We start from the raw sequence: 27,808 nt of genomic DNA on the forward strand, positions 1-27,808 counted from the left end.
GTGTGAGGAAAGCAACATTCAGAATAATTCACCTAGATCCAAATCAAATGAAATTTCACAGATACATAAATAGTTATCAAATTCAATATTTTTTTCATGAACTCCCTTTCAGATTCAATTGCACTCCAAAAACTAAGTAATGTACATGATTGTCAAATACATTACAAACCAACTATTTTGATAATTATTTAGAATTATTTTAATTATTTTCCGTGTCACTAAACCCAGTACATACAGTATAGTATGTACATTTTTATGACATTACATAAACCTCCTAAATGTACGTACAGCATTTCTGCATATTCTATAAAATAAATAATTCTATTCTATAGTACTTAGTGATGGTAGATTTCTAAATGCATAATAAATCTGTAGTTTAAAGAGTTCATGTAAAGGGCATGGTATCAGTATTGTTATCTCATTGTTATTTTAACCAGAATTTGAAACTACGAATACTGTACTACAAATAAATGATGACCAACAGAAATGGTCCAAAACGACCTTCTTGACGACTGACGTTTTATATATATATATTAAATTAGTTAAGAAGGGTTTTTCTCTTAAAAGATACAATGTTTAATTCTGACAGAGATGATATGAAAACCTATATGATTAACATATAGACAGAAGCACCATTTTAAGAAAGGAAGTTCTGCCAGTTCAAAATCCAAGAGGGATTCAATCGTAATTGAAAGCAAAGTCATTCAGAGTGATTGTGGTGTGAAATGGTTCATCAACTTACAGGGTCAGAGTTGTTCACAGTGGTGGTGATAGAAACCAGATGTCTAAAGAGCTTAATGCCTCTAAAAGCTCCCTTATATTTGAAATGGTTTGAGATAAGCTACTGGCCTAAAACGAAAGAGCTTTTTAGACCAGAGGAGCTAGCAGGGTGTTATAGGGCACAATAGTCTAAAAAAACAATTTACCATCATTAATATTAATTTCTAAAACCCAGAAGATGTGTAAATTCACTGAAGGTATTGGGAAGTAAATAATTCGTCACTACATTTACATTGTAGATATGCTGACTGCTGGTTCTTTGCACCATGCATGCAGAAATGCTGAAAAATCAGTGCAGTGCAGTGCAGTCCCTTTTTAGCACAGATAGAGACAGACAGGCCGACAGACAGACATGCCTACCTGTGATGTTGACATAGACAGTGGTAAAGGCAGCTAAAGGCACGGCTGCTACATTCTGAGCGCGGACCCTGAGCATGAAATTGCGGGTGGTTTCATAGTCCAGCGGCTCGGCCACCAGGATGGACGCTGACCCGTCCTCGCGGTTGGGTGTCAGGTAGAAACGCACGGGCATGTTGGTCTCCGGGACCATGCCATCCTCCAGGTTATACGTCACTCTCGGGTCACCCAGTGGAGAAGTGGCTTTGACCGTCTGCAATCAGGCAGAGTGCAAAAAAATGGTTGCAGGGTGCAGCGCTTTCTCACTCACTCACAAGAACTGACCATAACATCATCATATGGGTATTACATGATGAGTGGACCAAAAGAAAAATGCTTATTAAAAAGCTTATTATTAATATTTATTATAATTATATAAGATTATATAGATAATACATAAGAACCCTGTAAAGATGAAAGCAATGAATTGCAATTAGAAATAGCAAAAGAAAGATGACCATCATTTCCGCTGACCATAAGACTAATAACAGTGAAGATAAAAGGAAGGTTTGCACAATACATAGAGTTGACATATGAGGCCTACATCATAACATCTGCTCATATTTCTGGGGTTTTCTAAAGTGTGATTACAGTTTACTGGCAAGCGTTTGATGAAAGTATAATATTAATGTATTTTTAACATATAAGTAAGTTTTTGTTATAGTGACATCACAAAACTCATCTATGTCCATGCAGTATACCTATTCTAAACTACAGCCTATTTTTATTTATTTATTTATTTATTTTTGTGATGTAATTTACATACAGCAGTTCAGGCTGTCCATATATGTTATGGGTAGCTACATGGTAGACAATCAGGAAAGAGCTTGAGTACATATATAAGGTTTTTAAAGGCATTGTAACAAATAGCCTGTCTAATTTAAATAGCAATAAGAGGTTAGAGAATGGTCAAATGAAAAGAAATGATCGTTTCTGCAACATAATAGCAGACAAATGTCAATGTGAGCCTTCAGGAAAACAACTACACAGAAAAAAATGTGGGCTGTGGGCCCTTTAAACTGAATTGTCAATCACAATCAGTGTTCAACTAGAAGAACACAAACTCTTCCATCCCAATCAATCAAACACCCCGCAGACTCTGCTCCTAACAGGGATACTGGTGTTTACACTGCAGATCAATTAGACCAGCAGCTGCATATTCTACTCGCGCTGTCAGTGTCTTTCTCTTCCTCTCCTCCTTTTTGACTTTGTCCTTGCTCGCTGAACCTCCTTATCCAAGCCATTCTACATTTAGTAAAATATCCTTCTGCATATTTAATGGCCTTAATAGCTTATAAAAGAGCTGCAGGAGACCCACCAAATTAATTTTCAATGCACCCGTAACTGAATGAAAGAGAAAAAGTAAATGGCCATGAATAATCCAGGCCCAGTGATTGGCTGAATCCATAGCCAGCAAGCGTGATTCAGTGGTTCACATAAAAATAGAAGCAAGGGCAGAGTGTAAGAGGAAGGAACTAAACTAATACAGCTTTTAGGGATGCTGCTGAAAAGTGGCTTTTCCAGGAAAACACACAAATCAAGGCAGAATGACGGCACCTGTGTACGCAGTACACTGATCAGCCATAGCATTAAAACCACCTGCTTAATGTTGTGTACCACCAAGGCAGCTCTGATTTGTTAAGGCATGGACTCCACGAGGCCTCTGAAGGTGTCCTATGCAGCAAGACATTAGCGGCAGATCCTTAGATAGGTCCTGTAAGTTGTGAGGTGGAGGTAAGGTGCCTCCATGAAGAGCATCAATAAGCCTTGGGAGCCCATGACCCTTTTTCATTGGTCGAATATCCACTGAACATCAGGAACACCCCATGAGACCTGATGTTTTGGAGATCCTCTGGCCCAGTCATGAGTCCCATCACAATTTAGCCCTTGGAAAAATGGCTCAGATCCTGCTTGCTCATTTACCAGCTGCCTAATATGTATATACCACTCTATGACATATGCCATTGTAACCAGAGATCAGTGTTAGCCACTTCACCTCTCAGTGGTTTTAATGTTATGGCTGATCCTCTTTTGAATTCTAGAGAAGAAGAGAACCCTGCAGCTACAGCTGAGTATTGTCGCTAATTGAAATGGAAATAGATGCTTGTATTGGCTTTCGGAGCGTGTGTATATGGGTAAGTGTTTGTGCACGGGAAGCAAGGTGTATGTGGTCGAGCGGAAAACAGAAGCTTTCAGAGGTAACTGACAGAACATGACAGCGCTCGCTAGAGCGTCTGCGAGCTAACTCATGCCTCACATAGCCTGTCTAAATGTCAAGTAACTAATCCCAGGAATAGGATAATCTCCTCCATTTACCTAATACAGAGTAAATGAAATCCATATACTGCAAATGGAGCCCTGTCTGATCTGTTGATGCTGAGAGGTTAATCTATGGTCTAATGGCACCAGTAATGGATTAATAGTCAGGAGGAGACTCTTAAAGTCTCCATGACAATAGAATAATTCAGCTTTAATTCACAGCATTTGCAATGGGAAGCTCTGTGTTATGTAGCGAATCTAAACTCCAGTTTTTTAATAACCCACAAACTCATTTCTGGGCAGAGCATAAATGGGTCAACTGGCCAACATCCGTACATGACTGCACTAATGCTCTCTTGGCTGCATGGGATCAAATCCAAGTAGCAGAATTTCAACATCTAGTGGAACGTTTTTCCAAAAGAATAGAATCTGTTATGTTAGGGCTGAGACACACACATTGTCCAAATGTCTGTGGGCACCCCTTCAGGGACTGTCCTGTAGAAAAGTACTGTAGTAGAATAGGCCTTCCTGGAGCAAATATACATGAAACTATTGGCACCGTGCCTAATGCCAGGTGTGGGCTAGAGGGGTATAAAGCCCCCCAGCATTGAGCTATGGAGCAGAGGAAGATGGAATGATGGATCTCCGGAATGATGGATAGTGCTCCATCCAATGCTTTTTGGGATGAGTTGGGGAGTTGAGGATGAGGTAGGGTGGTGATCATCCAACATCCAACCTGATCTCACTAGTGGTCTTTTCGCTGAATGCAATCAAATCCTCACAGCAATGCTTAAGCCTTTCCTGGACCAAAAGCAGGATAAACTCTCTTTGAATACCCTAATATCTGATTTCAGAAGAAACAATGGATGAGCAGGTGTCCCAATACTTTTGTCTATGTAGATTTTTTCTTTATTTCAACGCTGCCACCAGAACATCTGATTTAACTTACTGAAGTATACCTTAATGAAGTATCGATTAGTTAAATCAGAAATCAGATGGTAACTCCTGCCGTGAGGAGAGAAAACCATCAAGCTGACAGGCATAAAATAATAATCATTCAATATTTGCAATTATTTTAATATTAGTTATTCTACTGTTTTTCAGAGAAATAAACACTTTCTGCCCACATAAACAACTTTAAACATAATCTCAAGTGGCCAAGTGGAACAAATCTGAGTAGCTGCATCCAACTAGTGTAAAGTTTTCCAAGAAGAGTTAAGGCTGTTGTTGCAGATATAGGGGCTACCTGCTGAGCTATTATCGGTGCCAAGAAAAGAAAGTGCCATATGAGAAGAAATCCTGATTTAAGCTTAAAAAAGTAAATAAATACTTCAAAAAAGTTTTTTTTTGCTATTTGCTATTTAATTTACTATCTAATTAATTACTTCTTATTAAATCTTAGTAGAATTAATATAAATAAACAGTATTACATTCAAATGTTGTCTCTTCTTCTCCTGCTTCAGCTCAGTGTCTTCACCAGAACATCTAATTTAACATACTGAGGTATAACTTAATGAAGTATCGATTAGCTAAATCAGAAATCAGATGGTAACTACTGCCCCGAGGAGAGGACATGGTCAAGCTAACACACTGGCATACAAAATGATCATTAAATGTTTGTATTTATTCTATTGTTATTTAGTCTACTGTTTTTCTGAGTGAACAAATGCTCTCTGCCCACATAAACAACTTTAAACATAATCTCAAGAGGTCAAAAATGATTATGCGAAAAACTGTGTGAAACCAAACTGCACTTCTTAAGTTAACCTAACTTAACCCCTTAAAACAGAATATCTTATCACACTACAGTGTATTGCTCAGTAATTACAGGAACTTATGTACAAACTGGTGGGGCTATATTTTGTTAATAGAAGTTTGTAATAATTGGCTTTTTAATGGGGTAAATACTACAGAAACTTGTCACCATGATTGGGCCAAACTAACTAAAAAATAACTAGTTGAGATACACACTGGCATAGTTTGAGTCAAGGTGAATGTATTCAGTTGAGTTATATTGGTGAACCTGAGTGGGTTGTTTTAAAATGATGATCTTTAGGGCGTGCCTCATGATTGGGTGGTATAACTTGCAATTTGTGCAATTTCCCTCCTGGGATCAATAAAGTATTTCTGATTCTGATTCTGAACTTTGAGGGGTTAAACTCAAACATTTTCCATTGGCTTTCGGCACCATCTATTTGCATACTAGGCATGTCTTTCCCCCCTCCCTCACTATCAGTGTGTAGGCATTCCCCCCAGGCCACCTTCTCATAGGTATGCAGTTATAATTTATATAGTGGTTGACTGCCTGGCCCCAGTGTTGTAGGTAAGAATAGCAAATTAGCAGTTTCTGTACTACTAATGATGTATATGAAGTGTTCACTCCAGCATTACTATAAGATTACAGTGTTTTTACTAATAGTCCATTAAGGAAAAAATGGAAGGTTAATTACCTTCAGTTGAGATTTTGGGTTACGTTTACTCAAAAGATCCAAGATTTTATGAGTTATGTCAACATATAATGTTTTGTATCCGAAGTATATTAAAATTGGACGTTTAATTTGTGTAATAAAGATTAACCTGATTTATTTAAGGCAAAGGTTTGCCTCAAAGTTTTCAAGTTAGGTGAACTTTCTGGGCTTTCTGGGACAGTGTAGTGAAGGTCATCTACAAGAATGAACAGAAAGTATGTATAATCCGTACCACGACTGGTGTGTCTCTGACAGTGTTCTCCGGAATGACCACCTCGTAGCTGTCCTTCTCCCACTGGGGTGGCTGGTTTTTAACATTAGTGATGGTGACGGCCAGCTCCACAGAGCTGCTCCGGTTCCCTCCGTCCGTGGCAATGATCTCCCTGGTAATGTAGGCCCTCTGCAAATAAACACAAAATATCCTAATGATGTGTAATCACAATCTAAGATGGTAGTTTGCTTTGGGAATGAACAATGTCAGCTTCTCACATGTTGTCAGCTCAGTGGACAGAGCGTGTCAGAGGTGAGTTAGTCCATTAGCATAAAGAGCGTCGGCTGGACTCCCTGTGGATGTGCCACTCTGGCTTGTGTAAACAGAAGTGTGCATGCTGTCTGATGTGATGACAGCCAAACAAATTCAAGTCGACCTCCTCGGACCAGCACGCACACAGGCACACACACACACGCACACACACGAACACACACCCCTACCCTACAGTATATACCCTTGGTAGCTATGGCAACTGTTCTTACTGAAACTGCCTCTCAGAGTTGTTCTGGTATCAACAGGTTTAACTCTCACACTCTCTCTGTTTCTTGCTCGCTCACTCACTGATATTAATTAGGCTTGCAGTGTTATACTTGGCCAAAGCATAACAAGCTTATGAATGTCTTATTAGTGAGACCATGTATTGTAGATGAACACGGATGTTTACAGAATTATAATATATTAAAATAGCATAAATATATTACATATACAGCATTACATCATTTGATATTCAGACACCAGCTCTACAACACACCCTGAGCACAATTCAAGGCCTCATCTGTAACCCGTAACCTGTGCCCATGTATCTGTATCCCATTTTCTAACCAATTTCGAAACCCAATTATTCAATCCCCATTCATGTGAACTCCCTGTATCACTTGCAATGCCCCCAATGCTCAGAGGGTGAGGACTAGCACTTTTCTCCTCCAATACACGTGAAGCTAGTGATGTGGGGGGGGGGTACCATCAACCCACCCCTGAGAGAGCAAGGCCAATTGTGCTCTCTCAGACTCCGGCTACTGATGGCAAGCAGCATGACCTGGTGTTCAGACCAGCGATACTCAGCTCTTTTTTTTTACTTCCAGCAGTATATCCAGTAAGATGTGGAAATATTATGAAACCCTTGAAAAAAAAGATGCTAGTTTAGGTGGGTATTTACTAATGTAAGCCCAAAGTCAAGCCTCTGCATGAGGAAAGCAGCTTCCTACACAGCAAACCTAAACTCTGGGTGTAAGTTATCTGGCCAAATAAAAAACTCTTTGTTGCTCTTTGTTGTTTGCTTTGTGAAATATGCTCAGGTTGAATGTAATCTCTGTAAGGCTCTGCAACGCTAGGGCTTAGGTTGGAGAGGCCTGGGCATATTTCACAAAGCTTAAAGTTATCTTGCTAAAACTACCTAAGATGTGTCCATATTTAAATATTAGAAATCTCTTATTGAGCACAGACTGAAGGGAGGGCATCCATGGATGTCCAGTTTTGAGCCAGTGAGACTAATGATTTATATTAGCAACAAAGGACTCCTGGGTCGTTGACCCTATCATCAGGAGATCACAGGTTCAGTGCCCAATGATAGCACAGTCATCTGTGACTGGGAGTCCCAGAGAGTATAACTGGTCTCACTTTCTCTGGGTGGGGAGGATATTCCTCTCCCTCATCCTCTTCTACTCTGCCAGCAGCTGGGAGCAAGTGGGTGGGATTTGCAATGGAAAATTAATAATAAAATAAATAAACCTATAAAAAGACATTGTTACACTATTTACATTTCTGATGAAAACATGGATGCCAAATTTGTGAGAGATAGGTCTTTGTACAGGGGAAGTCAAAACAGTGCCTTTTCTACATACTCAAAAGACATTTAGACAAGACAATCTAGGGATTCCATGGACGTCTAGCAAAGTCATCTTGTCCACATCTTTGTACTGATTGAAAATAAATATAAAAAATATAACCAATAAGCAAATTGATAGACTATACAGAGCTTGTGTAGAGTATATGTGTATATATACATCATGATTATTATTTATGCCCTTATTAGAATTATTAGTGAATTTTCTTTCCCTAATAATGGCAAAAATGAATGTATCACATGGCACTGAATTTGGTGCATAAAGCCCATTTCTAGCACTAGGAAAAAATAATAAATACTGAAACTGTGTTTAGTAAGTAAATCTACTGTATTTCTTCTTTTATTCGTCCTTACTGTCTCCAGTAAGAGAGTAATCCATCTTCACTATAACCCCTGGAGATCCATATCTCTCTAACCCCAGAGATTCATGTGACTGGCATTTCAACAGTAGGATTGTGTGTGTGTGTGTGTGTGTGTGTGTGTGTCTGTGACACCAGATGCTGACCTGTGAAATGGGCTGGTTAACGTAAACCCAGCCGGTCACAGGGTTGACCCGCAAGTATTCAGGCTGCTCCTTAGACATGGAGTAAGTGATGGCGGCGTTGGTGCTGTAGTCATCATCATGCGCAGCCACTCGCAGGAAACTGGTGCCAATCATAGTGTCCTCCCGCAAGAAGTCTGTCCGAACGGAGCACAGAATACAAATCATCCCAATCAGAGACATGAGAGAAGGGAGAAGGGCATGTGTGGCGTGAGATTACAAATTGAAAAAGATGCAGCGTATACAGTGGAGTCCTGACATCAGTAGTGTCAGTGCTTATGTTTTATATTACTTTTCATTGTTTTTGTGGCTTTATTTTTTTTATTATATATATATATATATATATATATATATATATATATATATATATATATATAGCAGCAGAAGAACATATATGCGATATATAAAAATATATATAGTATACTCCATACTCCAGAATTTTAGAATTTCTCAGTATTTGGTGGTGTGCTCCTGTTTGAGTGCACTCGAGCTGCTGAACTCCATAAGTTTTAGTGAAAGCCTATGATGAGCAGATCACATCCACCTCAACTTCACTGTACATCAAATCCCAACAATCTGACTGTTTACTCCATATAATACACCCTAAAGGTGTTATGCCACAGATGAATATTTGATTACCAGATTTTGATCGATTATCAGACTTTTAGGGCATATGAAGTGTGGGCTTACATAAAGAGGTTGAAGGGTTTCCCATACTTAAACATCTTATTTTTTTAATGGTTCTTTAACTATCCAATGAAAGGTTATTTATACAAAAATTATTCTGTGATACCATGGAAGAACCACACTTTTGCCCCACATTTTTATTATTTACATCTTTTAATAGGCACTAGAATAGACTCCACAATATCTGATAAGCTAAATGGCTTTACAATATAATCTTTCACCAAAGGTTTAAGGGGTTAAGATCAATATTCCTTTCAGATGTGATTAAACCTTTAGGTCAAATTATATGCAAATGTTTAACTTGCATATTCATCAAGTGTAAAAGTGAAAAAATAAAACCTTTCAAGCATCACCGTATGTGTCCTGATATGAATTAAGGAGAAGAATGATGCTCACACTCGTAGCGCAGGTTCTCAAACTTCGGACTGTTGTCATTCTCATCCAGTATGAGGATGTTGAGCTGGCAGATGCCGATGAGAGGGTCAGCAGCCTGGTCAGTAGCCGTTACCGTCACTGCATACTCCCTCTGACGCTCGCGGTCAAACTTTCTTGCAGTCACAATCACACCTACAACAGCAAAAGTGGGGCCATTGTTGATCAGTTAAAAAAGTAAAACCTTTCTGCAAAAACATTTTACTTCAAGTTTTATTCAATTTTACAGTTAAGTTAAATACATAAGTTATAGTTAAAGTTAAAGTTATATTACCTACATCTATATGTGTCACCATACCATTCAAAATTTAACTATTCATCAAATTCAATGAAAAACTGCATATCTGAATGTCAAATTCATTCCATTTGGAAGTTTTAAGCTGCTTCTGCTGCTACTCCTGTTACGAACAACCACCCATGTTGTCTTTAATCAGAAAAATGATTGGAATGAAGCAAACATTTGACAGCTTTTTAGCTACTTAGCCATTCTAAATGATGTGTCTACTTTTAACAGCAATAGGCTGAAGTATGTTCTCATATGATTTGCTTGATTAAGCTCTGCTACATAGTTTGTTTGCTGCAATCGGTATGCATACCTTCACTAATGCAAGCAAACTCTAATTTGTTCTGCCAACAGAACATGATTGGGATTTTGTGAAAAACTTATTCTCAAAGACCAGCCAGAATACGCCTAATGTAAGGTCCAATGGGGCAGTGGTGGCTCAGCGATTAGAGCGCCGGGCTATCGATAACAGGGTTGTGGGGTCGATTCCCGGGCTCGGCAAGCTGCCACTGTTGGGCCCTTGAGGAAGGCCCTTTACCCTCTCTGCTCCCCGGGCGCTGGAGTTGGCTGCCCACCGCTATGGGTGTGTGTGTGTACTCACTGCCCCTAACACATGTGTGTGTGTGTGTGTGTGTGTGTGTTCACTACCAGATGGGTTAAATGCGGAGGACACATTTCGCTGTACAGTGTACACTGTACAGTGACAAATACGTGCACCTTTACCATAAGTATTTGGACAGTAACACAGTTCTTAATTTTGAACCAAATTTAGAACCAAAGCAATCTATTTTGCTTTTCGACACATTTTGGGTCATAATCCATCTGTACTGTGAAGTTGAAGGTCAACATAGAGCCCATGCCCAAAACATACTGGTTTCCAAATGGGCTACCCACACAGGCCCCACATGGGCATGTTATCTGGGTAGCTACAACCAATGAGAGTGCCAGACATGGGGTGAGGAAAGAAAAGCTACAAGAAAAGTTATGACGACTCTAAAAGTCGTGTAGTGTGAACCTAGTATAACATTTCATAATGAGGAACAGGCGACACCTGGCCATAAAACTGCTTATCAGTCAACTGTTCAATTACTTTGGGCCTGCAAAAATGAAGAGTGTAAAAAGAAAATGTCTGTCATTTCTAAACTGTAATATTTTTTCTTAACCCATTTGAATAAAGATGAGAGTCTACACCTTAATCACATCTTGACTGCTTCATTTCAAACCTACTATGGTGGTTGTGGTGGCTTTCTACAACCATCTCGCGACCCCAGACTGAGAACCTCTGCTTTATAACACCATAAGCTTTTCCATAAGCAACCCCAAAAGCCTTTTGACTAGCTTCAGGCCTATACACTAGTGACAACACAGGACATGGCTAGGGCTAAGCAAAGCTACACTTAAGCTAAAGCTAATGGCTAAATAAAGTGTAAATATAAACATGGTGCAAAAATGGAAGACCTCACAGACAAGGAAACCAAATGCCTGTAGAGCGAGAGCACTCGGGTGGAGCAGTGCTGCACTGAGAGTGACTGAGAAAGCTGGAGTATATTATAGTCATTCATGAGGGAAAAACAACTCACAGGTGACAGGACTCGAGCGCTGCTGAGGCTGAGACACCGGATGTGTAACATCAGCATTGTCTGAACAGCTTTAAGGATATTTATGGGTTGCTAGTGAAGGATTGGCCGTTTGGTTTAAGCCTGAGTGGTTTAAGCTTGACATGAGAAAGAGCTGGTTTGGGCTTCAAACACCATCCAAACATCATCTAACAACAATGATAAAGTCACGATTTATCTTACAGCAGAGTATAGCTGTGCCTTGTTGCTGTTGCTGTCACTGCTGAATGCTTTGACTCTATTAATATTATTGAAATACTATGGGTTTGTAATACGGGGGGGGGGCTGTACGTGCGTAATCCGCAATTCACTGCCAACATAGCAAAGAACGTCTGACTGTTGACGTCTGCCTAGGTTGTTTTCAATCAGTGGCTCATCTGTGTTTTCCGTTGCCAAGAGAGCAATGCGAAAGCAATTTACCCGAACACACTTCACTTCGAGACCACCCCGACCATCGGTGTAGATATATTTGCAAGCACCATTCCTATTTAAACGACACTGTTTAAAAAGTACAATGTTTTTGCGCGAGAGCAACAAATGAACATATAGTGTGCATTACTGCTGCTGCTGTCACTGCCGAACGTTTTGACACCATCAATATAAATGAGATACAATGTTTCTGCATGAGAGTGACAACAATAACATATAGTGTGCATTGTTGCTGTTGCTGTAACTGTCAAATGCTTTGACACTATTAATATAATTGAAATATATCTTTGCGCAAGTACAACGATATGATCATATAGTACTGATTGTTACTGTTATTGTCACTGTCAAATGCTTTTGACAGAATCAATATAACTTAATTACAATGTTTTTTTTTAGGCGAGTGCAACAGTACAATCATTGATATTGTGCATTGTTGGCACTTTTGAATGCTTTGATGCTATCAAAATAATTAAGATACAAGGTTCTTGTGCGAGAGCGATAATACGATTATTAAGTGTGCTTTGTTGCTGTGGATGTCACTGTCAAATGCTGTCAAAATCAATATAATTAAAAAACAATATTTTAGCACAGGAGCGGCAGTGTGATCATATGTCGATAGCATTGGTGCTATCACTTTTGAATGCTTTGACATTATTAGTATAATTGTATACTTTTCAGTTGTTCTACATCATGCTAGCCTAAACTTTTGTATTTGTAAAAGTACCAATAAAAATACAATGAATTAAAGCACAAGTTAAGATTGCACAGTATTTTGATGCTGTTCTGTAGTTTTTAACAATCTATCTGTTAAAACCTGATTTATTACAGAGTTAAAAAAGGTTAGGGTTAGGTCTAGGATTAACTTTAGGCTTAGTGCTACTTAGAGTTAGATATAATAGAATCTATTACATTTAATTTAGAGTTCAGCTGTAATTAACAGATATTTAGGCAGATCTTATGAAAAGACAAGCTGATCGTCATCAAAGAACCTACAGGGGACCATTAGAATAAAGTGTTACCATATGTTTTAGTCTTAACAGTGATGATATGCATATAAATAGACCATTTTCTTTGACATTTAAAGTGTTTAAATTTGAGCCATCCTTTCAAACATTCTCCACTTTTCCAATCCTTTCTTTCCCCTCCTTTGTAAAAGGCTGGAAGATTGATGCCCAATGAAAAGTTACAATTCATAAGAACGTTTCTTTTTTATAAAAGATGGTTTCAGAGGAGTTTCTAAACGCTGTCTTTTCTTTTTTCGTTTGAGATCCGGCACATTTTTAAAAGGTTATGATTAGAGTGAATTAGGCTGAACTTTGGGATTCATGAAAACACTTCAGTGAATATGACTTCCAATTGCCAATGGCAGATGAGGGTGTTGAAGGGAATGGAAAGACAGAGAGAAAAGGAAGGAAAGAGGGAAGGGAATGTGTGCTGGGGAACTACGAAAGAGAATATCATATTAAGAAGAAGCCATTAGTCCCCGTATAACATCAGACTAAAGTATGTCTTGTGACAGTCAACAATTAACTGACTGTGTATGCTGGTTTTATTAGACTGGCACCAGGTTTACTCAAATGATTAATGGAAATCCACTGAATTCCTTTATTTGACTTAGGCTAACTTCATTTTTGTTCAAGCTGTGCTTAGCTCAATTCAACACCTGGGTAAACTCAGTAAATGAGGTTTTACGGCTATGCTATGAATTCCTGAAAAAGGGGAAAACGATGAGGACATAAATTGGACTTTGAAATAGGCCTCGAACGAAAAGCGAATGGTATGGCTGTTGTTTGCAGTACCTGTTTCAGGATCAATGTTGAAGGCTGGGACCGTGCTGTCTTTGTGCATGAAGCCGTATGTCACTTTCCCATTGGCTCCTTCGTCCGCATCTACAGCATGCACCTGCAGCACAAACGTCCCTGCCGGCTTATTCTCTGGAACAGACGCCTTCTCTTTATATTGCTGACACTGGTAGAGAGAGAAAGCGAGAGAGAACAAGAGAGAGAGAGAGTACAATCGTTTCAACATCAGCAAGGATCCACCACTTCATGATAATGGATAAAATATGAACAGCTATTGCGGTCCAAAGATTGAGCTAATTTGACTAATGCCTTGGAAAAAGAAATTCCCGTCGTCATGAGAATCTCTTCATATTTTGCTCTTCAGCCTCTTCTTCAGCTGCACTTTCAACTGAATGAACATTGCATTACCAGTAGAGCTTACATACAGCGGCATGCAAAAGTTTGGGCTCCCTTCTTACAGTTTCTGTTACTGTGAATAGATGAACAGGTAAAATACCTGTTTTTCAAATGGTGCAAAGCTAAAGATGACACATTTCTTTAATATAATAGAAGAGAAATTACTTTTAACTTCTATCTGTTAAGGTTGAAAATAACTAGGGGGGTTCCAAGTGGTTCAGCGGTCTAGAGTTTGAATCCCAAGCCATGCCGCTTTGCCATTAGCAGTGGTGGTCAGAGAGAGCACAATTGGCCGTGCTGTGCTCTCTCCGGGTGGGTAGATGGCGCTCTCTCTCATAGGCTGACATAGGTGTCTGTTAGCTGGTGTGACGGAACTGGGGACCTGAGGAGCGTGTTGACTGACCAGCAATGCCTAAAGTTCTTATCCTTCTAGTGTCGGGAGCATTGCTAGTGCTAGGGGCGGTGAACGGGTGGGCAGTACCAAATGAAAAAGGGAACAATTTTACAAACCAAAAATTTTAATAAAATAATTGTTCAAATAATAAAAAAATAATGGAAAACAGTCTGGGCACCTGAGTTCAGGCACCCTTTCAAAGCAAGTATTGAAGTTTCTAAACAATTTTTGTATTCTTTCAATTTTATGTTTGTGGGATTTTTGCTCATTCTTCCTTACAAAAGGCTTCTAGTTCTGTGAGTTTTTTAAGCCGTCTTGCTGCACTGCTCTTTAGAGGTCAAGCCACAATTTTTTGATGACATTTCGGTCAAAGGATGGAGAGTATTTTGGCAAAACCTTCTGTTTTGACAAAAGAATTGGGACACCGGCTCGTTTTTTGTTCCTCTGAAATCAAGGGTGTTAAAAAGAGTTTATCCTGCTTTTGTTGTAGTAACTGTCTCTACTGTCTAAAGAATTAGGCTTTCTACTTTAAAACTAGAGACTTTGGAACTTTGCTGTGAGTATCTGATTGCATTCAGTGACAAGAGTGTTAGTGAGGTTAGGATGTGTCAGCAATGGATGCAAATGAAAGTAGCTGAGGGTGCAACTTACAAATGCATTCATTAGAAGAGGTGTCCACATACATTTGGACATATTCTTTTTGTTAAATCTCTTTTTTGAACATATTCAATATAAAGCTTAATATGGTCTGAGACCTTGGTATAAGTTATCTGACAGCTGAAATCTCAGTGACTGCCCCCAATTTTTGCATGGTACACATTTCTTTGTTTTGCTCTATATTTGTGTGAATAAAATTTTGTGAATTTGATAAATTCATGAAATTTAATTAATAAACAAAAATAATCCTCCAACCTTGCTCGAAATGTTGAAGAGCATGGTTGACCCTTAACCTAACGTCTTTAGAAGACCGGTTCATCTTCTACTCATTTATGGCCGGGGGCTGCCCTTTTAAGTCACATGACTGTTTTTCTTGCAGCAGCCATACTAAGAACTGTCTCTTATAGCTTTTCAAACAGGTTTTGGTTCACGTATACAGTCTTTCCCTGTAGTACTTTATTTATTAAAGGTATTTTCCAAACAGTAAAGAATATAACACCATCGCTCAACAGGGAGACTACAATTCCAGGCAGCATCTCCACAGCTTCTCCAACAAATGTCCTCAGGCAAGACTTCTCACACTATTGCCGTGGATAGGAACATCTGTTAAATAAGTAAATGTAATGTTTAAAGACATGTGCATATTTAATACACAGTCGTTCTTGTGCTCATTAAAGTCGTTAAAAGTAGGAAACTGACACCTGTTGCTTTGGCCCTGGGTGGCAAATGTGTATGAGTTTAAGAAAGAAACAGATCCTATAGGCTATGCTATCCACAATGTACTGTGTATTAGGCACCTGGATTAAAACCAGTTCAGTCATGTAGTACAATCAAATCAAACTGAATTCTGTACAATCTTGTAATACGCTTTTATACATTTTGGTATATGGCAAACAGCAAGCAAACCAAGGCCTGGTAAAAAGAGTACCCTCAGGTATGTTAAATATTATTATGCTCTGATCCACTAAGGTGTACATGTAGCCACACTTATGATCAATGTACTTAAAGAGTGCTAAAATTAAGTATTTTTGTAGACTAAGTGTACTTAACTGTGCTACAGTGAAACTATTAAAAGTATATTTAGGTAGACTTTAAACATACTACTGCATATGTATTTAAATCCATAATTTACCAAAACATACAGCACAATTTAAGCACATTAATAAGAATTACAATTCATTATGTTAACATTTAGCCAGTCAATCCAGTTTCCAGTCCTGGATTTTGTTTTCGCTGCAAGTGAAGGGATTAGTAAGTGCAGCTGATTGGCCACATATTGTTACACTTATTAGACCGGACTAACATACTAACTATTGCCATCTTCTACAAATGCTGAAGTCATATGTAATTCTGCATTGATGAATGAGTGATTGCTATAGCATTCAGTCAACATGAAGCCACACTGAGCAGCAGAGAAAGTGAACCCGGCTCTTACAGACTTCAACATTGAGGTCAGGCAGCTGAAGCACCATATAAATTGATAGAGTGAACGCATAAGGGGATATAGCCTGGGGGGGATGACTACACATCTGCAGGGCGTGAAGGGGAATAATTATACGAATAGGTGCTGCCAGGAGCCAATTGGAAAGATTTGATTGAGTTTTACTCAAACCAGCTGTATTCCACACTCAAACCCATTATAATTTATTGAACAAGAACAGCTGATTTAGTTACTAGACCTCTAAAATCAGTTTATTTATTTATTTATTTATTTATGTGTGCCATTTTTAAGCTTGCATGAGCCAATCACTGTCTATTTGCCAATGGCAACAAAATACCCTCAATTATATTATTAAGTTGATCGAACTCAAAGATATGCAAAATTATCACAAACAAATGATCACAAATGATACTTACATAATTGTAGGTGACATTTTCAGTGTGTTGTTGTTTTTAATACTTTTGTACAAAAAATGTACAAGGGTCTTTTTTAACACAAATATTTAAGATGTTTAATTAACTTAAAACACTTTTTAACCAAAAGTATTCATTATAGTAATGTATTTATGAAAAATACAATAAAATAAATATGTATACTATATACATTTTTAAAGTGTGATCAAAGTTTACTGTAAGCATTTGATAAAATAATAATATTTATATATTTTTTCATCAATTGCCTAGAACATTTACCACATACTTAGACAAATCTCAGTGTGTTTATATGTTAAATACAATTAAGAGCATTATTTTTTTACTAGGGAAGAGGTCGCCCTGCTCCCTATTTAACCTTTTGATGCAGAAACACCACCAGGCATATTATTCAGGACCTGGTGGGGCTATGCCTTGGTAATAGAAGGCCCACTTGCGGTCATAGGCTTTTTTAAGGAGTGCCAAAGTACAACTACAACTAGTAGTCTAGAATAGCCGAAAAAATACACATGAAACTGTACAACATATTGACTATACTTTAAATTTATCACTCATAAAAAGGACAGCACTATCATACAGTGGGTAACGTCACGTAAGTAAAGTTACTATTTTGGAGATACAAGTCAACTGCTGAGATAAACACAACAGGAATTCCAAAACTTTCTAAAAAGTTTCTGATCACAAAAAGAGAAGATCCAAAATGACCAGCGGGGTAATGAGGGCAGAGAACGTGGGAGAAGAAGAAAGGAAAGTTAAGGGAACGGAGAGAACGAGAGCAAAAGGAGGTGTGGAGGAAAGGAAAGCCGGGGGTTATAATTCCCCCTTTCTGTTTTTGTTCTGCTGAGATTCATCTGTGTTTTATAATTGAAGCGTCCTTGAATCAATTCCATCTCGCCGAATCCTCCGAGACTCCAGGAATAAGCCCGGATAATTCAGCCATGCTCCACTACTCGCACACACACACACACAAACACACTCACACACACCTTCATCATCCTCATCCTCAGCTGTGTGTCTGTACTGTATGTGTGCAAGAATGAAGAAAAAAGAAAAAGACAAATCCAGTCTGCTCCCTCGCTCATCATTAGATGGCTCGACTTTCTACACCTCAAATGAGACCTGGGAGCAGGAAGGCATGCAGCAAATAAATAAATGAACGTCTAAGTAAATAAGATGAAAAAGGACCAGCTAGAAATTCCCCAATCAGTCCGCCAGCATGTCCTTTGATGGCTACTTCAGACACTTAATTAATAACTAGGGGCCCTCGCTCGCTCCTTCTGCTGTCCCCCTTTTCTAATCCTGCCATTAGTTAACCGAGGGCTGTGCTGCGCTGTGTTCTGCATTCAGTCAGGTTAGTCTGCACTCTCGTGAGATTCAGGCCTCAAACAGTAAACTCCTGCCTCGTGTACACACGTGCGGGGGGCACACACACACACACCCTCTCCGCTCTTCAGAAGCCGGCGAAAAAGGCTGGCGCTAACACAAACGAGCCAAGGGCCTGGGAGAAGCTCCGTCTCCGGGGAGCCCTGGCAGCCACTGATGTTCTCTCACGCACACGAACGGCCTGGTTCTGAGCCAGGCACTCAGACCAGAGGGGGCCAAGAACCGGAGGCAGGGGTGGAGGGGGTCGGTGGAGGGGATGGGTGTGCATGGAGGAGGGGGTTGAGGGGTAACGCAACATAAAAGCAGCATCTCTCTCCTACTCTTGCCTCTCCTACAGCTTCTAAGCATGCCCTGTGGAGATCGGGAAAAGTCTTGCTGGCCAGAAAAGAAAAGAAAAGAAAAACAAAAAAGATCGGAGCAAAGAGAAAGAAAAAAGGACTGGAATAGAAAAAAAAATGTGTGGTACAAGCTTGCCAAAAAAAAATAATAATAATAATTAAAAAAAAGGAAAGGGAAGGAAGGAAGACGGGAACTAAGGACAGACGGAGACGGGAGGCTGAAGAACAAAAAAAAAAAAGCTGTCAAAGCGAGCAGTGGTGCGAACGCGCCATTTCTTCTCTCTTTTGGAGATTTTCCGCTCCAAAGTCTTCCGGCCGGAGGAGAAGAGGCGTAGTTCTGCCACTTCAGCTGGCCCCCTCCGCTCCCAGAGTGCGGAGATGTCTCCTGTCTCCTCAGGGAAGCCGTTTGACCTCTCCTTCTGCAACAGCTGACGCTAATTTACCTCACACGCTGGCGAGTGCAGCTCCAACAGGAGAACACTTCGTTTGTTGGTCCAGAGAGAGAGAGAGAGAGAGCAAGCAAGAGAAAGAGAGAGAGAGTGGGGAAGCGAGCGGGTTCCGCAGTGTTAACACGCAAATGCTAAGTACCTCCTCACCTCATCACGCCGCTGTTCAGGCTGCTATGGTGGTTCAGCTGGTTCAGGCGGTTCAGGAGCATCCCTTGCCCCTCCTGGGCCCCGCTCATCTCACGTTAAATTGAGACATAGGCAGGGCAGGTGGGCCCGTGATGATTCGGCAGATATTTCAAACACTTAATTAAAAAGGCCCTTAGATGATCTAGGAATAGTGCAGCTCGGCCGGCTAATCACTTCTCATGAGAATAGAAAAGGGGGAGAGGAGCGGTGATAAAGAAGCACTTAGAAGCAGAAAAGGAGGCTGGGAAAACCACAGAGAGAGGGCAAAGACAGAAACAGGGTAGAGAAGGGGATCAAGTACAGGCCCGTCTATGCTCTCTACAAGGAGAAATCCACCAATGCATCGAAACGTCTGTTTAATTTAACAGTAAAGATGTAAGTTAAGTCATTTAGAGAGGTTTAGACCCAGACACTGTCCTCTATGGACCTGGACCCATAACTGATAAACTACTGAGAACTATTTAAAGTTTGATGGGGTGTTTATTTTAACTGGCTTAAAGGGCCAGGTTAGCGGCCAATGAAAACTCATAGACATTTACATTTATGGCATTTAGTTGACGCTCTTATCCAGAGCGACTTACATGGTTACTCATATTACAGAGGTGGGCCAATGGAGTGTTAGGAGTCTTGCCCAAGGACTCTTATTGGTGTAGCGCAGCATAGTAACCCAGACTGGGAATCGAACCCCAGTCTCCCACATGGTGTGGTAGCTCTGTGGCAGGTAGTGGTGTTATCTGTTGCGCCACACCAACCACTAGACTAATTGCATGCATTTTAAATACCACGTGATGCTAATCAGCCAATCAGATCTGTACATTATTGATTATCGCAACTCGAGTGAGTGAGTGAGAGCGTTTGGAGAAGATACCAAGATAGATAGATAGATAGATAGATAGATAGATAGATAGATCACTTTATTTTTCCCACGGGGAAAGTCAGTTTTTACAGCAGCAAAATCAAACAAGAGAGCAGCATAATAAAGGCACAATAGAGTTTTAAAGTGGCAGTGCAGATGACAGAGGAGACGTGTCTGTGTCATATGTCCTGAGACTGAGGTGCTTATTAAAAGCAGTAATGTTAAGCAGGACTATGAGTTATAAAAAACTTAATTTTAAGATGCACCTTTTTTCAGAAAGATTGTTTTATTTTTTTATTTGACTTTGAAACGAGAATAGATAATTTATTAAGAGCATTTCATCGCTGTCCAGTGAAAAAGTATCTCCAAAATAGTGACTTTACAGGAGAAGGAAAAACCTTCATAACTTTCAATGGAAGTCAATGTAAATAGATTTTATTCCATATAATTTTGGAGCCTTTCTATTGGTCCATTCATCATGACATTTAGGCCCAATGCACAGAACAACTACCAGCTTCAAATGATGTCAAAAAGTGAAAAACAGCAAAAATGGAGATACAACATATCGGTGTGACAGTGATGATATTGGAATATATTGGAGTTAGGAATCCCTCGAGAAACCATTACATAAGTTTCTCTACAATGCATTCTCTACACTGAACATTACACAGTTTATTCACATCTGAACAACTGAATTGTGCTGATATTCTCCAAAAAAAATAAAGGTTCAGGTTCATAACTAGTTCTTGGTGTATATAGTTTTAGAAAAAAACTTTCATCCCGACTTTATGCAGTGGTTGTTTAAATAAAAGGTCCTTCACGTTTACAATGAAGGTTCTTCAAATAACCATTAATTTCATGTTTTTTTTTTTTTTTTGATAATCAACAGTGGTTCTTCTACAGTTTCACTCGAAATACGTTCACCCTTCTAGTGATAGGGGTAGTTCAAATAAACAGGGATGGGGTAATTGGCCTTACTATTTGAGTAGAAAATTGGGTAAAATTTGATAAAAAAAATTAAAAAAAAGTTTATTTAGGTTCCCAACAGAGATTCTTCCATGGCTTTATTCAGAATAAGCTATTTGGCACTATGATGATGCATAAATGAAGATCTACAGTATCTAAAGTATAAATCGTGAAGCTGAAGCTTTCAATTTCACATCAATTTTCAATAAAAATAAATGTTTCTGAAATGTCCCCCAGCAAGAAGCCAACAACTGCTCAGTATTTATCTTCAAGCATCAGGGGGGCTCTTTCTGAAGCTGCTTGAGAGAAAGCCAAGAGAGTGCTAACATTAAGAGGAGGGAAGGAGTGCTTTCTGTGAGGGGATTGTGAGATGGTCACTGCATCTTTTGGTCACTGCATAATTTAAGGGGTTAATCTAGGTCATCACTTGTGTTGTAAATCAGGGGTGTCCACTCTATTGTGTGGAATGCAATATAGGGGCTGCAGGGTTTCTTCCCAACAAAGCTGGAGCACATCAGATTAATGGTTTGAAGACTGAGACCAGTTCATTAAACAAGTCAGGTGGGGGGATTTGGATTTGAGTGGTCCAGTGGTATCGGGCGCTGCCACTATGATCAGAGGATCACTGGTTCAACCACAAGCAGCATGACCCGGGATGCTGATGATGAGGGCTCTCTCAGGGGTGGGTTGATGGCACTTCCTCCCCACATCACTCCTAGTGTGATGTTGGTCAGCACAAGCATCTGTCAGCTGTTGTATGGGAGCTGGAGAGCCGTGCTTTCCTCCAAGCTGGCTGCCTAACAATGCTGCATTAGCCAAGGTTTGAAAAGAGGTGCTGGCTGGCTTCATGTGTTGGGGGCATTGCTAGTGATAGGGGGAGTTCATGTGAACGGGGATAGGGTTACTGGCCAGAATTGGAAACCCCACATTTGTCATGGACATTGATTAGACACAGTATAATCATGTACAGTACCTTCTCAAAGACAGGCTTGTTGTTGTTGACATCATCCACCCCCACGATGACCTGGGCCGTGGCCGAGAGAGACTGGGGTCCACCAGAGGCGTTGTCGTCCATCGCTGTGACATTCAGGACGTACTCCACTCCCTGCAGTTTGGGAGGGGGGCTGGAGCGAAGGCGGATCAAGCCTGGAGGGGGGATCACAGAAATTTTTAATGCATATCTCAATACATAACAACAGGGAGGTAAACATGGTCTACCTTGGAATATAACATAATATAACTGACTCTGACTCATTAACTTTTCTGAGCTTGTGGAGTCAGAGCTCTGGTCCAACCTGAGGGGAATTCCGCGAAGTGAATTAGCAACAAGAATTTCGATTCCACGCTAATGCAATACGCACTCAATTAAATCTTGTCTGATGAAGATAAGAGGTGTTTATGAACAGCATCAAATAAACCTCCCCCTCCTCACCATCTCCTTGAGCTTCGGACGAACAGCTACGTGCTTGGTCTACCAACTTAACTTTTGCCTGTAATCCCACACGGTCTCTGTGATCTTGCCTGTGCTTGCGATTAGCAACTTGTTTTTCCCCCTTTGTACTGTCGTTGGTTTCATCTCTCCTTCATCTTCCTCTCTGGAATATCTCTTGGTCATGCCCCCAGTGAGCTTACATTTATATGTAGTCTGACCCTTAGCTCTGTCCTTGGAGTGCTGCCGACAGTCAATGCAGAGGGTTATGCTCTTTATGCTAATGCCAGCAGGGCTAGTATGTCTGTGGCCTCTGTGTATACTCAGGATGGCTGGGAGATATTCTGTAAAAATGTGGGCTCCAGTGGGAATTTCCTTGGAGAAGTTCAAGAGAACTGCTTCTTGGAAGGTGGTGAGGCTCACTTCACGATACAATAGATATATGGACAAAAGTATTGGGACAATGCTCATTATGCTCACTGTTTGTTCCATAATCAAAAAGGTGAGTTTTTGAAGCAACTGTCTCTACTGTCCAGGGAAGGCTTTCTACTAGATTTTGGATAATTGCTGAGGATTTGATTGCATTCAATGAGAAGAGAGCAAATAAGGTCAGGATGTTGGATTATTGCCACTCTGGATTATCCTCAACTCCCCAACTATTGCCAAGTATTGGATGGAGTACCATCATTCACATAATCTCAGTGGATACTGTTCCACTGTTCCACGGCACAGTCCTGGGGGCATGTATACTCTTCTATTCCATGCCTGATGCCATGGGTTCATGCTTATCTGCTCCAGAGAGTCCTATTTCATTGGCAGTACTTCTCTACAAGGCTTAGATAAGCTGTGTGTATGCATTTGCACATCTATTTTAGCAATAAGTGCAACCTAAAGTAGCTGAATGCATTCATTAGAAGGAGTGTCCACAAATATTTGGACATAAAGTGTATGCATGGAGATTTGTAATGACAAGTATGTACAGGTGTTGCGTCTTTAACTCAACCACATGCGTGGGCTGCTGCCACATTAAATACATGGCAGCTTATCTTCGGTGACAGCAGAAGTCAGCTTATACATGACCTTCTAGACGCTGCTATATGCTTGCCATTGCTCTCCCACAGCTGCATCAGACGCCGTGTATTCAAACCCGCTCTCATAATCTGGATGCTTGCTATCTGCAGCTCGCAGCAAGGGAACATTAAAGGAAAGCACGCAGCTTGTGACACAGACCTGGCATGGGAGAAGCCACGCTCTTCCCAGGGCCCTGAATTGATTCTAATGCGTAGCGCTAGAGCCTTTGTGGCACGACTGCAGGGGGAAAAAAAGAACATGTAATCAATTCTAATTCAATCTGAATTATTCTCCCCCAGCCAATGTCACAGTGCAATGAGGTTCGAGGCAAGAAAAGCAATGTGCGTTGAGTGTGTGTGGCTGTAGAAGAGCCGTGTCAGCTCCATTGACATAGACAGTTGTATCCACTGCAGGTTATAAATGCCGTAGGCTGAGTTGGGCCTCCACCAGCAATCTGTAACAAGCCAATGTGGGCTAGATCCCTGTGACAATGCCTTCAATATGTGGGCAATACAAGGCATACACAAAAAATAAAGCAAACATTTATGACAGGTGTGCAGAAAAAATCACACATTGGATTATTTATGGCCAAAATATCATGAAAAGACATGTTTGATTCTTAACATCGCTTACCCAGATTGCATTGCATTGAGCTCAGCCTTGAGTTAAACCACTGAATGCAAATGAAAAGGGAGGGGGTGGGCAGGAATGCATGCTTTTCAGAGAATGATCTGAATGTACTTTTATGAAACAACATTTAATGGAGACGAGCACAGCTTAGTGTGTGTGAGGGGTATGTGTATATTAGACAGCTGTAGACAGCTCTGAATATAGTACAAGGACTAATGCATGTGGGGTAAATAAGAGTATGTGTGTCAGTGTGTGGGTGGGTGTGTATTATGTATACAAGGATGGATGTTTGTGGGGATGAAGTATGTCTATGTGTGTAAGTAGTGGTGTATATTTTTCTCTTCTTTGAACGGTGGCATTTGATCAGGAGTCGCTGCACAGTAGAACAGTGCACCATCACCTCACAGTCTTTTGCAGTTTTCATATACTTTCTAGCAATCCTACAAGAAGACAGTTTACTTTACAGGCTACTTTACAGCTTTACAGGTTGTTACTGTACTATAAAGTTTTGTTCATGGTAAACTTAAATATGGCATTGAATTTATTTGAATAATAATAATAATAATAATAATAATAATAATAATAAAAAGTTGCTTGAAATTGTAGTACTCCACGGTGTTTACTCTAGAGTTTATTTTAGCAGTGGTGACCCCATCTATCCTACCCCAACCAATCCATGGAACCGATCCTTTCACGTTAATTGATTGGTGTGAGACTGCACTAAATGGTTACATGTTTGCAATTTTTGGTTGCTGCTTGTATGTTTGACCAAGTTACTCATTTATTCTCAGGTTCAGCTGCTAGATTTTATTTTGAATGACTGTGTATGCTAAATATTTAAAAATAAGACGTCTGTGTGTTTGTGTAAAGCTACTTATGTTTGGCTAATAAAAATGTATTTAAAATATTTTAAGAAGTTTGACTCCTTTTTTTGATTTTGAACTTGAAAGCTGTGTCCCACACAATTGTTTATTTTATCTATGTGTGTTTCTATGTATGTGTTAATTTGTTATTTTTTGTTTTACAAAGTTTGTAAAGTCTTGTTTTGGTCAATCCTGATGCCTTAAGTCTCTTAAGTCTCGGTTTACTAATTCACCAATGGTATCGGATCTGTATCAGGTATCGACTGGTATGCAAAGTTTACATATCTATATTCGTATCGGAACTGAAAAAGCTGGATCGGTGCATCCCTAGTTAGTAGAGCCCTTATCTGTGTGAACTGCAAGTTAGTACTGTGACAGGCTTCACGTTACGTTGTGAATGAATGTTCTTTTCAACTGTAAAATGTCGCTTACTTAACATTAGCTAGTTTAATCTACTTTCCTCTCTTCTCTTCTCCCCTCTCCTCTCCCTGGGCCCTATTTTATCAGCGTGTCACTTGACATTCCCTTTAAGAGCCAGGTGCGGTCTGACAATTCAACTTCCTGAGTTTCATAATTGCAATTTCATGACATTTCAGAAAATTCTGAAGTAGCGGCGGCAGCAATTTTGCAAAATAATGTAGCTCCAGTCCAATCTTGGCCTTGAGACCGCAAATAAATGGTCTCTTTAGTTTGACTCAGTCTTGTCTCGATTTCAAGGTAAAGACAATGTGGAAAACATTAACTTGAGGTGAGACAAGTACAGGGTCTTCTTCATTTCTCTGGTGGAGCTGGTTTTTGAACAGTGTAGATAGTTGCTAGAGTTGTATTATTAAATTTTCCCGGTGATTATAGACCAATGAACTCCGACCCTGCTACTGGAGAGTTCCTGTCTCACTCACTTTGGATCCAGCCTTAATCACGGCCCAGTTGATCCAGCTATTCACTGCCTTCAGAAGTCTTTGATTGGCTGAATGGGGTGTGTTAGAAATGGGTTGGTGTTCAAACCTGCAGGAGGGTAATTCTCTAGAAGGAGGGTTAAAGACCACTGTGCTGTAGACAATAAAAATAATGACATCTGGAAACACAAAGATGTGTGTGGATTATTTGGCTTGAGATTGGATGAGAGCTGTTTTTTAAAGAGCAGTTTTTTAAAGAGCTGTTTTTTTAATGAATAAAAGAAACATTTATTATAAACAGCATTTATGTAAGATATCATGATAAAAAAATACATATTTTAAAAATAACATTGAATAATAAAAATGCAATTTTTATATTAATTAATTTCATAGTTGACACACCAAAACTAGGTTAATAAATTTCTGCTGTTGGCTGCTGCCACTGTCGGGCAAATGCAGATATGCACTGCTTGAGAGCTTCAGTGGATTGCACAATGTCTCTCTCCCAAGGAAATAAAGAAGCATCTGGTACTAAGGTGGTGGTATGGGGGGCCCCAATTGAAAATCTGCTTAGGGCCCCATAAAGGCTTGGACCAGCCCTGTACATCCCTCTCCTCAGAGGTCAGCATACGCCATACCAGCGTATGTGCTATAATAGCAGGTTTAGGTAATCTATGTGTGTATATTGTCCATATAGACACAACTGTTGAAGTACAAGGACCAATACATAAGTATATATGTACGTCTGCATGTGTGTGTATGGGTGTGTGTGTGTATTTCAGTACAGTGGCGGGTGACCCTGAATGGAGCAGGATGTAGATGGATGGGGCAGCCAGCACATATCAGCACACATCAAAGATGGAGAAGATGTTTGTCCAGGGGGCGGATGGGCAAACGTCGCATCATATGAAGGAAGGGAGGGGGACAGGCCACTGGCTCTCGTCCCACGCCAGATCCCATCAGCATCTCGACCCCAAATCCGCCACAGCGAGGGAGTAACCGAAAACAAACCCCCATCCATCTCTTACAAAGCCAGAGCAGCTCAGTAGAAAGCGGCCTAGCCAAGTTATATAAGCCTCCAATCCACACCAATCAGAATCCAGCAAGAACTCCACAAACACTGTACAGAGAAAGCTAGATAGCTGTGGCTGTGTAAAAAGAAATTCAAGGCTACAAAATGACGTAGAGGAGTTCTTTCCAGAACTAACGGCATCAAAATGAATACTCATCATGAAGAACTGACATGAAAAAAACAACACTCGTGAATTATTCTACTTCATACCGATCCTATAATCTACACAAGCTCATTTCAAGGCGGGGAAGGGACAGCCTTGTTCTATGCATGTTTGTCTTACATTGTATACGTGCTGCATCTACAGTAATTAGTCAATTTATAAGCCATCATACAGTGTTAACAGCCTGTCTGGCCCATCCTCGCAACCAATCGCTTTTCATTTATTCATGTATTCCCTCAACGGCAGGCGCAAAGATGATGGAACTTCTTTTAACTCCACGCTGCCTGCTGGGCCAAGAACAAAAGAAAATCAAAACACCACAAATAAAGAGTAAAGAAAAAAAAAAAGACCCTGACAGGTGCAGCGTACTGGAGATGATC

At 40.1% G+C, this 27,808-nt stretch overlaps 1 protein-coding gene across 2 annotated transcripts in view; it reads right to left on the bottom strand.

The window, feature by feature from the left end:
• LOC140548220 (neural-cadherin) overlaps nucleotides 1-27,808 on the bottom strand; it is a 343,076-nt gene that overhangs the window by 153,304 nt on the left and 161,964 nt on the right. For both annotated transcript variants that reach the window (XM_072671671.1, XM_072671672.1), the window contains exons 8-13: nucleotides 22,278-22,450; nucleotides 13,805-13,973; nucleotides 9,642-9,812; nucleotides 8,523-8,695; nucleotides 6,136-6,303; nucleotides 1,141-1,390 (exon numbers count right to left, since the gene is read on the bottom strand). In XM_072671671.1, the coding sequence (XP_072527772.1) occupies nucleotides 1,141-1,390; nucleotides 6,136-6,303; nucleotides 8,523-8,695; nucleotides 9,642-9,812; nucleotides 13,805-13,973; nucleotides 22,278-22,450 (1,104 nt within the window). The remainder of the gene's footprint in view (nucleotides 1-1,140; nucleotides 1,391-6,135; nucleotides 6,304-8,522; nucleotides 8,696-9,641; nucleotides 9,813-13,804; nucleotides 13,974-22,277; nucleotides 22,451-27,808) is intronic.

Source organism: Salminus brasiliensis, chromosome 25 (genome assembly GCF_030463535.1).
Source record: "Salminus brasiliensis chromosome 25, fSalBra1.hap2, whole genome shotgun sequence".
NCBI lineage: Eukaryota > Metazoa > Chordata > Actinopteri > Characiformes > Bryconidae > Salminus > Salminus brasiliensis.